This window comes from Olea europaea, chromosome 9 (genome assembly GCF_002742605.1).
Source record: "Olea europaea var. sylvestris chromosome 9, O_europaea_v1, whole genome shotgun sequence".
In the NCBI taxonomy this organism is placed as follows: Eukaryota; Viridiplantae; Streptophyta; class Magnoliopsida; order Lamiales; family Oleaceae; genus Olea; species Olea europaea.
In genome coordinates, this window is record NC_036245.1 from 5,794,171 (window position 1) to 5,808,236 (window position 14,066).

At 36.1% G+C, this 14,066-nt stretch overlaps 1 protein-coding gene across 1 annotated transcript; it reads left to right on the forward strand.

The window, feature by feature from the left end:
- The first annotated feature begins 953 nt into the window (after window positions 1-953).
- Window positions 954-2,064, forward strand: LOC111399858. Its single transcript, XM_023027352.1, has 3 exons — window positions 954-1,037; window positions 1,315-1,755; window positions 1,819-2,064. Exons 1-3 carry the CDS (start codon window positions 954-956, stop codon window positions 2,062-2,064), a joined length of 771 nt encoding a protein of 256 aa, XP_022883120.1.
- Window positions 2,065-14,066: the final 12,002 nt, after the last annotated feature.

The window sequence follows — 14,066 nt, forward strand, 5'->3', positions numbered from 1 at the left end:
GGTTTTAAATTGGGAAAAATGCCACTTTATGGTGCAGGAAGGCATTGTACTTGGGCATAGGATATCGGCAAAAGGAATTGAGGTAGACAAGGCAAAAATTCAAGTGATTGAGAAATTACCACCGCCTACATCAGTTAAAGGAGTTCGCAGTTTTTTGGGGCATGCTGGGTTCTACTGGAGGTTTATAAAAGATTTCTCGAAGATCACTAAACCTTTGTGCAATTTACTAATGAAAGATGCAACCTTTGAGTTCAATGAGGATTGTCTCACAGCCTTCAACACTTTAAAGGAAAAGCTTACGATAGCAATGATTGTAGCGCCAGACTGGGAATTACCTTTTGAATTGATGTGTGATGCAAGTGATCACGCTGTAGGTGCAGTATTGGGACAGCGGACGAACAAGATTTTTCATGTGATCTACTATGCAAGCAGAACTCTAAATGATGCAAAAATAAATTATGCAACCACTGAAAAGGAGCTATTGGATGTGGTATTTGCATTTGACAAATTCAGGTCATACCTCGTCGGGCCTAAAATTATCGTCTATATTGATCATGCTGCATTGAAGTATTTGCTCACAAAGAAGGATGCAAAGCCGAGATTAATTCGTTGGGTGCTGTTGTTGCAAGAATTTGACATTGAGATACGCGACAAGAAGGGCACCGAAAACGTAGTAGCAGATCACCTATCCAGACTAGAACCTGGGGAGATGGAAGATTTAGTGGATATAAATGAGATCTTCCCGGGTGAACAGATGTTGAGAGTGGATGAAGCACCTTGGTACGCAAATATTGTCAATTACTTGGCCAGTTCCATTCCACCGCCTGACTGTTCCAGTCACCAAAGAAAAAAATTCTTCGCCGAGTTAAAATACTATTTCTAGGAGGATCCAATTCTCTATAGACGAGGAGCTGATCAAATAGTGAGGAGGTGCGTACCTGAAGAAGAAGTACATGAGATTCTTGAGCACTGTCACTCATTCGCATATGCAGGACACTTTGGAGCTTCAAAAACAGCTGCAAAGATTTTACAATCAGGTTTCGACTGCCTACATTGTTTAAAGACATATTTGAGTTTGTTAAGAGGTGTGACAGATGTCAACGCACTGGGAATATCTCGAGAAGAAATGAAATGCCACTGAACAATATTTTGGAAATGGAGATATTTGATGGTTGGGGAATTGACTTCATGGGACCTTTCCCCCCTTCGTTCTCAAACCAGTATATCTTGGTGGCAGTGGATTACGTCTCAAAATGGGTGGAAGCAGTTGCACTGCCAACAAATGACTCAAAGACAGTAATTGGATTCTTGAAGAAATACATTTTCACCCGATATGGTACACCGCGGGCTATAATCAGAGATGGGGGCAAGCATTTCTGTAATCGCCAGTTTGAGCAGCTGCTAAATAAATATGGCGTTAAACACCGCGTTGCTACTCCATATCATCTACAAACCAGCGGGCAAGTTGAGGTATCTAATCGGCAGCTGAAGAGAATACTAGAAGTCACTGTGAATTCATCTAGAAATGATTGGTATAAAAAGCTAGACAATGCATTATGGGCTTACAGAACAGCATTCAAAACCCCAATCGGCATTATGTCTCCATACCGCCTAGTCTTTGGGAAAGCATGTCATCTGCCATTAGAAATGGAGCACCGGGCATATTGGGCTATGAAACAGTTAAATATGGACTTGAATGCCGCTAGTGAAAAGCGTCTACTGCAACTGAATGAGTTGGATGAATTTAGAATGGAGGCTTATGAAAATGCAAAACTTTACAAGGAGCGAACCAAGAAGTGGCATGATATGCACATTCAGAAGCAAGTATTGGAAGTGGGGCAACAAGTACTACTGTATAACTCGAGACTCAAGCTATTCCCAAGAAAACTACGATCACGGTGGTCGGGTCCCTACACAGTTACAAAAGTCTTACCATATGGGGCTATACAAGTGAGCCATGAGAATAAGGGTACCTTCACTGTTAATGGGCAAAGGTTGAAACACTACTGGGGTGGTGACTTCTCTAACCAAAAGTCAACCGTTCAACTCGAGACGCCAGAATGAAGCAGCCGCAGAAAAGTCGAGCTATCGACTATAACTTAGAGCTGGGTGGGAGGTAACCCACTGTATCCTTTTTATCTGTTTATTTACTTTATTATGTTTTCTGCATTAGATTAGGAAGTTTATTTTCAAATTCATTTAGTATTCTGTTATGTGGTCATCGATCATCTAGGCATGTTAAAAGAGTCCAAGCACTGTTCACACGAGTCCTTAAGTATCACACACGAGTTCGGGTTGATTTGAGTTGTTTGGGTAGTTGAATGTGGAATTCATGCATTTCGAGGCAAATTATGTTTTCAAAATTTCACATATCAATGTTTTAAAAGTATGTCTTCGAAAAAATTGGGGGCGTTGAGAGCCGGGTCCTTTATCAAAAAAAAAAATTTGGACAAAAATCAAATTTTTTTTGGGAAAGAGCCTTTGTTTTATTTTATTTTATTTCTTTTGAAAAAAAAATAAAAAAATAAAATAAAATAAAGGGATGTCTATGCGATCGCATAGACATGGTGTCTATGCGCAACCGAATCTAAAAATCAAAAAAATATTATACCTATGCGACCGCATAGCTTTTAACTATGCGGCCACATAGAACAAAAAAGGCGTGGGTTTTTAACCCACGCCCGGATCATTTTTTTTTTACTTCCAAATCATTCATCCCCACTCCTCTCTCGCCCAAACTCATCTTGGATACGATTTTTACACTTAATTGTATTTCACTCACCTACACTACACAAGAATCTCGAGGTTGGAGTTGCACATCATCTTGAAGGTATGAATTTTGACTATCTCCTTCATTGTGCCTCTTTTTTTTAAGTCATTTTCGAATTGATTCTCTGCATTTTGGGGTGATTTGGGGTGTAGATGGTGGATGGAGTGTACTATTTTCAATTCAATTGTGTTATGGGGTAATTCGAATTTTGAGTTATTGGGTTTTATATGGATTTCTAAAGAATGCATGCTAGGTGTTTGATAAATTGCCACATTGATAATTTTTGGGTATTTTGGTGCATGTTGCATTAAATTTATTTGATTGCCGAATGTATATGAGATTGGTGATTAATTTTTGAATGGGGAACCATGTGACATAGTAATTTTTTGGCTAATGTATGAAGATTTCATAATGCACACAACATGTTCGATAAAATGCCCATTTTGGTAATCTAATACAATTATGAACATCTAGCATGGCATATGACTATTAGATGAATGGAATAACTCGTTGTGATGTATTACCAACCAATGTGACTTAGACTACATCAACACACACATTCACACAAAATAGCTAAGTCATTGCATGCCCACAGCACCCTCCGTCCCTTATTTTACACTACCATTTGATGCACCAAACGAACTCCGATTGAGCTGAAATTTGGGTATGTGCTAGACCTCATTGCATACTTTCATATGCCTGGAGGTTGCCCGGGACAATCTTGATAATTCTCGATGGTGCCCGGGGCCGAAGGTGTACACTCAATCATGACTCCAACCCTTTCACTATGAGCATATTCACCCAAATTTTCTTATGTTTTCATATGGACTATACATTTATACTAATCTAATCATCATACACTATTCATTACACACCATGGTAGTATACATGCATATTGAAACAAGTTTGGGGATTTGTGATTACGTGCTTTTCATTTCATGCGATTTCTCGCTGTACAACAAGATGTTTAATGCTAGCTATTTTCCAACCTTACAGGATGCCAACAAAACGAACTTCAAAAGGAAAAGAGAAGGTTGGCTCATCATCCGGCACAGCATGCACTCGAGTGCTTGAAGGTGGGATACAAAGATTCTTGACTTCCGAGGCAGCAGCCCGATATGAAACATAGTGAGTCGATGGACAGTGACACCAGAGCGGGCTGTTAAATTGGAAGACTTTCCTGATTTCGAGCTGACCACTTTGGTGCATAACTGTGGATGGGATAAAATAGTGGAGCAGCCACATCGAAGTTATGAATTGTTGGTAGGGGAATTTTACGCCAACTTCAATACAGAAATTGACACACCAGGGTCCGACCACCTGTATCAGACTTGGGTCAGGGGAAAATGGATCACATTCTCACCCGAGGTTATTCAAGACTACTACCAGCTCACGTGGGAAAACATAACCCCTATACCAGGTGACTTCAATTGGCATGAAGTGGCGGAGATCTTATTGGGGCGACAAAATGCATGACCACTCCCCACCACCGAGTGGCACCAGATTGAGCTGACACCATCTATAGCCATCCTGTGGCTGTTTATGTGCCACAACATTGAGCCGATCTCTCACAGGACCACATTCACAGATCCCACAGCTGGATTCCTTTATCACTTGGTGCGAGGTAATAAGGTTGAGCTTACCACTCTTTGCTATAATCAGATCTATCATGTGGGTACCTTGGGAGACAGGCACAGCTCAATGATCTTTCCAAGCCTCATCTCCGGAATATGCATAGCTGCTGGTATAAACATTGTATCCGGTGAAGTGACTGCCAAACCCAGCCCCATCATAAAGCGCAGTACCTTGGAGGCTCAAGACAGAGCCAGGATAAAGCACTGGGAAAAGCAAGAAATTGAAAGGCGCAGACAGTAGGAAGAGCAAGGTCACGAGCACGCAGAGCAAGAGATGCCTCAAGCTCCACCACCACAGGCTAAGTTAAATGCACAGCTGTGGCGCCAGATTTTCACCACCACCACAGGGACCAGCCGAGACGTACAGAGTCTCCAGTAGGCTATGGGGACTTTGACGACTGAGATGCATACAGCCCACCGTGACATCCGCATTTCCACTGATATGTTACGTGCTGCTCGCCAGGATGCCCAGGCAGCTAGGAGGGAGATGAACACTATGAACGGTCGACTTAGTGTGTATGTGGGCAGGGTGGATGGCATCCAGATGAGGGTAAATAAAACTTGGGAGCGTCTGGGCCATTTTGAGACACGTGTTGAGGGAATCCATGATGAAATGACACAGCAGTCAGCACTGATGAGAGAGATCTTGGCGCGCCTACCTCCACCTCCAGCTGATGATACTGCAGGTTCTAGCTTCCCATTGCAGCCCCTGTATTGATCAGGGGAGTATCGTTTGCCTCATTTGTACTCATTTTCCTAAAATTTTGCCATCTAAACTTAATTTTCGCATTGAGGACAATGTCTTGTATAAGTTTGGGGGATGGTGGCATAATTTGATAAAGACATTCGGCATGTAATTAATTGCATTTCCACAATCCAGATTTAATTTGACTAATTGTTGCATGAGGCATGCTTGTGAGTGAATATTGATTATGCTTATGTATGCTTGTGTGAGCCTAATCGCCTTGCCGGCTATGATGTTACTATTGGATTGGTATATTTCAAAACTTTGGAGTCGGTGTTAATTAGACCAACTAATACTTGTTGATGTAATACTTGACATTCTTTATGCACGTCATTCATGCTTTACATGTTAGGTAAGTGATTGGGGTTTTGAGCATAAAGTAGGAAAATAATGTAACACTCTATTGAATTAACCCGTAAACTACCTTAAGACAGTTTGGTGATAGTTGACCTATTACAGGAGAATATTGAGATAAGTGAGGCTCCGTGCATGAACTATTGTGTGGATTGCCTAGATCAGTGGGATGAAGAGTAGGTAAAAATCTTAAATTGAGGGTTGGTTTTGGATACCAGATGTCTAGAAAAAAAATAAGGGCATAAACTTAATTTGTGAGAATAAGACACTTCTTTTCATGCCTTTATAACTCGAGCAAGTAAGCCTGTAAGGATATTTCAAAATCTGGTGCCCTAAGGTCAACTGATCTGGGAGTCACCGGTCCAAAGCTCGATACATGGGTCATATAGAAAGCAAAACGTAAAGAGGTTAATAAAAAGTAATCTGATGGAGCCTTTATAACTCGGGTGAATAAGCCTGCAAGGGTTTAAAACCTGGTGCCCTAAAGTCAACTGGTTTGGGAGTCACCGGCCTAAAGCTCGTTACATGGCTTATATAGAAAGCAAATGAGAAGATGATAATCAAAAAAAAAATAGAGAAAAGTGAGAAAAAAAAGACAATAATAAGAAGAAAAGCCCTTGGACAATTGGTGGAAGAAACTATACCTTTGAGGCAAGGTAAGTAACCTAATTTAGTCTTGAGTGTCGAAGCAATCAAAACTAGGAGAGCCTTCACTTGTTGACATGTGAACTTAGGATAGTGAGATTAATCCAAACTACGAGAGGGTGAGAACTATAGCTAGGTAAACTCATAATTTTAAACACAACCCCGGGATAATTGAGTGAAAAGAATAAGTTTGGGGGGTTGTGTATCTCTCGAGCGAGTAAAGAGATATTTGACCATGTGGAGTCGGGACTCAAACTCATCATGAACTTGATATGTTAGCATGAATCCACACACACACGTCAAGTATGCACTTAACAGGTAAAGGTTGATATCATTTTGCACTGATAAATTTTCATAAAATCAATTACTTTGTCCAATCCTGAGCCAAGGCAAGGTATTAAGCCATGTTTGTTCAGAATTATATCACTATCTTGTTTGAGAACAAACAATAGTTCAAGTTTGGGGGGTTTGATAAGTGTATTTTTGCACACTTATTTACATCACAAACATGATTTAAATACAAGTAAAAGGATTGAATTGTTACTTAATTTTGTCGAATTCATGCAATGTAGGTAATTCTATGGAAATAGTGGAATTCAGGAGAAAAGAGCCGAAAAAGGACCAAATTAGAGCAAAATGAAAATTCAGGGACCAAATTGCATTTATCTGAAAGTTGACCCGATGAACACATCAAGCAATTGATCAAGCTAAGCACCAATTGGAAGTTATAATGGAACATTGAAGCAACTAGAAACAAGAGAGGAGGTGAAGGAGTGAAGGAATGAAACTTGAGGATCAAAATGACTCAAATTAGAAGTTCGCTCTACTATGCGGTCGCATAGTAGAAAACCTATGCAGTCGTGAGTAACCCTCTAGGGATTAAAAACGCCATTTTTCATAAACCTATGCAGTCGCATAGGTATAACTTGTCCCCGATTTTTGCAGTTTCCTTATATGATTGCAACTCCTTTGGTAACCTAATTTCGACGGGTTTAAATAGTAAATAAACATCCAGAAGCGGCACGAACGAATTGGAAGGCAAAAACATTCATCTTGGAGAGGATTTGAAGGCAAGATCAAGAATTGATGCGAAGATTTACAAGATTTCTTCAAGTTTTGGTAACCCGGTGATGTATTTTATTCAAAACTTGTTAGATTTCGTTATTTTTATCATGATAGGCTAGATTTCTGCAACTAGGTGATCGATGAACCATGTAATTATTATTAAACTTGTTATTTCATGATTTTGAATTCATAGTTCGATGGGATATTTGAATGAATTATATTGATTTATTTATTTCCACAATTAGTGTGCACTTAATTTGTGTGAACTTGGTGGTTTAATTCTGAATTTGAGAAAATTGGATTAAACTCGACATATATAATTCATCATAGGGTCCGATAGGGGATAGAATATACCCCTATGCCCTATGTAAATCTTTAATTGCTCACAAAAGGATCACATGCGTTCTTGTATAATTGCATCCGTCATAGAGATATAGGCTGGTGATTTATGAGAATAGGTTCAATACATCTCGAGAGAGAGTATTGAATAGATTTAGGAGCATTGATTTGTCAAATTCTTATTGTATTATCAAAATTGTGAAATTAGGGTTTAATTAGTAATTATTTGGGGATTCGTGATTCTAGTGCATTCGTTTTACATAGATTTTCATAAATTGACAATACATTTCATTTATTTTCATAACATTTCGTAATTGAGTCGTTCGTTAAGTGAATTTAAGTAATTAGGGTTTGATTTGAAATTAGGGTTTTTCAATTTGAGGATTTCTCCCAAAATTAGGGCTTTTAATTCTAAAATTATCTTAAATCAATTAGTTTCGGTTAAGACTAAAATAAATAAAATTGAACTACTTTTTCTCTGTGGGACGATACTCGGACTTCTAAAGTCCACTTTATTACTTGTCACGACCCGTACACTTGCGGTAATTTAAATCGAAAGAAATATTTCGCGAACAACTAGCTATGAAGCTCTTACATGATTTTGAAGTTTGATCTACACGGATGACAACTTGTAGGGTTATTTTGTGGCTAGTTATCTTGGTCTTATAATCTGTTGTATTATAGTTTAAGAATTCTGCATCGTGTATATATGACTTTTGAAATGGCATGGTGGATACTTTTGTAATCCTCAAAGTAACTATGTTGGTTTCATATACAGAAGTATAATAAGTCAATTTGTACTCTTTAACACCCACTTTGAATCCGACAAATTAGCCATATTTTTACCGAGTTTGACTAGTTAATAGAAAAAACAGATTCTTCTTTAAATTTTGTTACATGATATTTGGTCATAACATATTATACGTACATCATATGTGATCAGGCAAGAATATACAAAAACCTTATTGTGAAGATGCATATTTTATTTTATCATGTCAAAAATAAATTGTAGAATAGTATGTCCAGGTCGGGTCATCAAATTTTTATTCCAATATAGGTTAGTGTATAGTTGTCTATATGAATAGGGTGTGACATAACTTTTCTAACTGGAAGGAGAAAATTCTCCTTACTTTGGGTTGTACGGATCTCAATCTCCTTTCGGTGGACATTTTCATATAGATCTATTAGTCATTTTTATCTTTGAATAAAGGCATAGCGAGCCAAAGCGTCTTAGGGATCGAGAAGCTTGGCACTCCGTATCGATGAACCACTTGTCCCTACGACATAAAGTACGTCAGAGGAGAGATCAATGATTGAATCATGGAAATGATCCAATCGTTTGAGCTTGAGTCTTATGAAGACTCGTGTCATTAAAAGCATTAGGAGATCAATGCTTCAATATGATAAGGCCAAGGACTTCATAAAGGTTGTTGAAGAGCAATTTGTAAGTTCTGACAAAATATTGGCCAAAAGGCTTTCAGACATGAAGTTTGGCAATTGTAAAAATATGCGTGAGCATTTAATGGAAATGAGAGACATTGTTGCTCATTTTAAATCCATAGAGATAGAGATTTTCCGAGTCATTCATTATTAATCTTGTTTTGAACTCTCTTCCTACGAAGTATGGTCTATTTAAAATAGGGTTGGCAATGGTTTGGTTCGGGGTCAGCTCGGCCAAAACTATCACTGAACCACCAATTTTTTTATCATACCATAACCATGTAAGTTGGTTCAGTTCGGGCGGTTAATAACTATGAAAATAAATTATTCTTTATAAGTCCAACCGTCAAATTGAAAAAAAAAACAATTTATGAAAAAAAAGTCAATGAAAATAAAAACACAATACCAAGCCAATTTAGCAAACAATATCACATTTTTCAAATGCAAAATCCGAATTTAACAAACAATTTTCATATATGTATACTATTTGTGAAGTAGGGTGTAGGATTACTGTGTTAGGTCAATTGGACTTAGCGAATCGGTGACTAGAATTTTAGGCTGGACAGAATCATAGAAAGAATAATGGAAAGTTCAATTGCTCAATTATTTTTTTAACGAGTAATCGGTTCGGGACGAGGCGACAGCGTAAATACCATACCGGTTTCGTCTCAAACCGGGGTATTAAAATGAAATACCCTATCCACCACATTGTGCCATCAGTTCGATTTTTTTGCTCCATTCAGTTCAATTAATCACAATTTTTTATTTTGACAGTTTGAATTGACATCCCTAAATTAAAATATCATAAAACACACATAAGGAAAAATGAACTATGAATGAACTCCTAATAACGTGTGTTCAAGAGGAAAAGAGGGTAAAGAATGAAAGGTGGAAACTGCACATCTAACAACTCATGATAAAGAAAATGAGAACAAGGGTAAATACAGTCCTGAAATGAAGAATAAGATGTCAATTAAGCAAAAGAGCAATAAGGATATCTGTTTCTTTTGCAAGAAGAAATGACATATGATGAAGGACTATTTCAAGTATAAGAAATGGCTTAAAAATAAAGGTACTCTTATCTCTTTAGTGTGTCGTTAATCTCTTTTGGTTAATGTTCCAAATAATACATAGTGGATTGATTCAGATACTACAATTCACATAACCAACACGGGTTTTCTGGACATAAGGAAACCAAAATCAAATGAACAAAGAATCAATTATGTAAACCAGTTGAATTCAACTGTTGAAGGCTTGAGGACCTTTAGATTAATTTAAATTCTGATTTTCATTTGGATCCTTAAAAACACCTTTTTATGTTCCAAATTTTTCTTGTAATTTATTTTCTATTTTATGACTAATACTTTTGAGTTTCAAGTTTATATTTGAAAGCAGAATTTTTATTTTATTTCATAATTCAATTATTGTTGGACATGGTGTTTTGGTTGATAATTTATGTAAATTTGATTTGGATCTCACTTATGAGTATAACTTATCCAAACTGCATGGTGATGGTATTGGTGATAAGTGTTGTATTGTTTAAAAAAAAAAAAAGAGAGAGAAAACTCATCTAAGTTATGGCACAAGAGATTGGGACATATCTCCATAGAGAGACACAAAATATTAGTGAATGATGGAGTTTTACTACCTCTTGACTTCACTAATTTGGGACCACTAAAAGTGTTAAAAGGAGTTTAAACATTTTTTAGATCATTAAAACAGATATTTATGGACCATTTTTCACTTCTTGTTTAAATGGTCAGATATATTTTATCTCATTTATAGATAACCATTTAAGATGTATGTATCTCTATCTTCTAAATCATAAGAATGAGGCATTAGATGCTTTCAAGATTTATAAAGCGAAAATAGAGAAATAAATAAAAATAAAAATTATAAGGTCATACATGGATAGAGAATATATGGATGATATATAGAAAAGGGATAAATTTCAAGGTTCGTTTGCTAAATTTTTAGCAGAACTGTAGCATAATGTACAATATCGTGCACACCACAATAAAATGGCGTAGCTGAAAGAAGAAACAAAACCTTAGTAGACATAGCTAGGAGCATGATGAGCAATTCAAATCTCTCTTTAAATTTGTGGAGTGAAACCTTAAAAACTGCCATGTATATCTTAAACAGAGTTCTATCTAAGACAGTTCCTAAAATATCTTTTGAATTGGAACGGATGGAAACCTAGTTTGAGACATATACACATTTAGGATTGTCCAGTTCAAGTCAGGATTCACAATCCTTGCATAAAGAAATAGGACCCGAGGACAGTTAGTGAATTCTTTATAGGCTATCTAGTAAACTCCAAGGGCTATAGATTCTGTTGTCCTTCGCACACTCAAGGATTGTTGAAACTAGAAACGAAAAATTTCTAAAGGATCATGAAGTAAATGGGAGCGAGTTTCCTAGAAATATTGATTTTCATGAAATAAACGAATATGCTAGGTCATCTTCCAATCCATGTATATTGATTCTTTTCGGAAGAAAAAACTCAAGTAAAACTAGAAATGTACCAACTCAAGAACAACCATTACTGCATGAAGAAAGCATAGAATGAGAATCCCCACTTGATGCTGAACTTATTACTACTCAAAATATATAAAATCAAAATGAGATAGTAGGTATAAGGAGATCCTCAACATTTAGGAAACTAGCAATTATGTTGTATATCTTCAAGAGTCCGATGCATATGTTGAACTTGGCATTGATCCTAGTTCGTTTTCACAAGCTAGTGAATGGAAAAATTCAAGTTTTTGGTATAATGCCATGAAGGAAGAGATAGGCTAAAAATTAAGTTTAGGATCTCGTTGAATTGCCAGATGGACATACGGTCGGTGGTTATAAACAAGTTAACAAGATCAAAGGAAATTCATTTGGCACTATAAAATGATATAAGGCCAAACTTGTAGGTAAGGGTTTCACTCAAAAGGAAGGCATCAATAGAAAGATTTTTTTAGAATTATAGTGGCTTTAGTAGCTCATTTTAATGTGGAGCTACATCAGATGGATGTGTAAACAATATTCTTGAATGGAAACCTTGCAGTAAAAGTAAACATGAAACAACCTAAATGATTTTACATTGATAAAGGTAATTTCATGGTTTACAAATTAAGGAAATCTACATATGGGCTAAAACAGGCTTCCCGTCAATGGTACTTGAAGTTTTACAATGTTGCTACTTCATATAATTTTATAGAAAATATCATTGACCAATGCATATATTGTAAAATCAGTGGGAGCAAATACATTTTTTTAGCCCTATATATAGATGACATTTTACTTCTAAGCAGTGATTTGGTAATGCTACATGGTACAAAAAAATTTTTTAGTCAACTTTGAAATGAAGGGTATGTGTGAAGCCTCTCATGTCATTGGCATAGAAATTTATAGAGATGGATCTAAAAGGTAATTAAGATTGTCTCGAAAGGACTATATTGAAAATGTTTTGGAAAGATTTAGGATGAAGAATTGTGCTTTTAAGTATGGCACCTATTATTAAAGGTTATAAATTCAATCAGAATTGATGTGCATTAAATGAATTGGAAAGAGATCACATATCTTCTATACACAATGTTTCTGTTGTTGGTATTTTGATGTATGCACAAGTTTGTACTAGACCCAACATTGTATTTATAGTTGGTGTACTAGGCAGATTTCAAAGTAATTCGAGTACAGAATATTGGAAAGCTACTAGATAGCTAAAGGAACCAAAGACTATAGACTCACATACAAGCATTTCGATAATCTTGATGTTGTTGGATATACGGATTTAGGTTTTGCTAGATGTGTAGACATAAAAAAGTCCATTTCAGGATATATTTTTCTTCTAGTTGTAAAAGCTGCATCTAGGAAAAGCAGCAAGCAGATTATAATTGCATCATCATGGAAGCAGAATTCATTGGTTGCTATGAAGCTACAACACAGATATTATGTTGAGAAATTTTGTCAAAAGCTTAAGAGTTGTCGATAATATAGAGAAACCTTTGAAAACTCATTGTGATAATTCGGCTGCAATTTTCTTTTCAAGAAACAACAAAAGTGAAAGTCGAAACAAACATATTGACATAAAGTATTTGGTTGTTAGAGATTATATAAAGAAAAATGACATGATCATTGAGCATATCAAGACAGATTTCATGACTAAGGGCTTGCTAGCTAAAATTTATAAAGTTCATGTTGAGAATATGAGACTTGCATGCTCAGTATGATACTTTGATGTTCGGTTTTAAGATTGTTGATTTTGTATTTGAAACAATGTTATTAGTGTACTTAAAATTTATAATTTGGATATCAATTGTGGCTATTAAAGTTTGGACTCGAATGACTTATAAGAAGTTCATTCATAAAGCAAAGAACTCTATAGAGGTGATCATACTTGTAATACATGAAAGAAAAATGTTTGATTATTAAAATAGGACCACCATGATTCAAGTATTTGTGAATTTCTACTTGAGTAGGTTATTTGCAAATTCAACCTATGGCTATATGAAGTACCCATTTTAAGGTTTACCATTTAACATGTGGATCAAATGGGAGAAATGTAACCGTTTAATGATTTGGCCCACGTGTTTAATTACTTGATTTGAATTTTAAATTAAAGTGGGTTAATTAACTACCTTGTTTTAACTACCCACTTCTATGATGGAGGGAAGTGGTGTAGTGGTGTCTATATATGGATGGCAAATGGTCTTTAGCCGTTCCCGTACAAAATTCTCAGAATTTTCTCTGTCGAAAGAAAGTCTTGTGTTTTATTCCATCAAATTAAAAGGAATTATCAAATAAGTTTTGGCTAGAAGATCCATTGGTTTGAAGTTTTATAATAGATTTACTATTATCTTGAATAATATGACTGGAGGTATGTCTTATATAATGAAAAATGATTTGGTCATTTCTTCATAAAATAAATCATTGAATTTCAATAGATATACAGATTGATACACAAATAATAAAGAAAGAAGCGTGTAATTGAAAAATCAGATTAATATTCCCAAAATAAATTTGATGCAAGTCAAAAGGAATCTCGTTAGGTTGCATATAATGTTTGTTGGTTTTCAGAAAG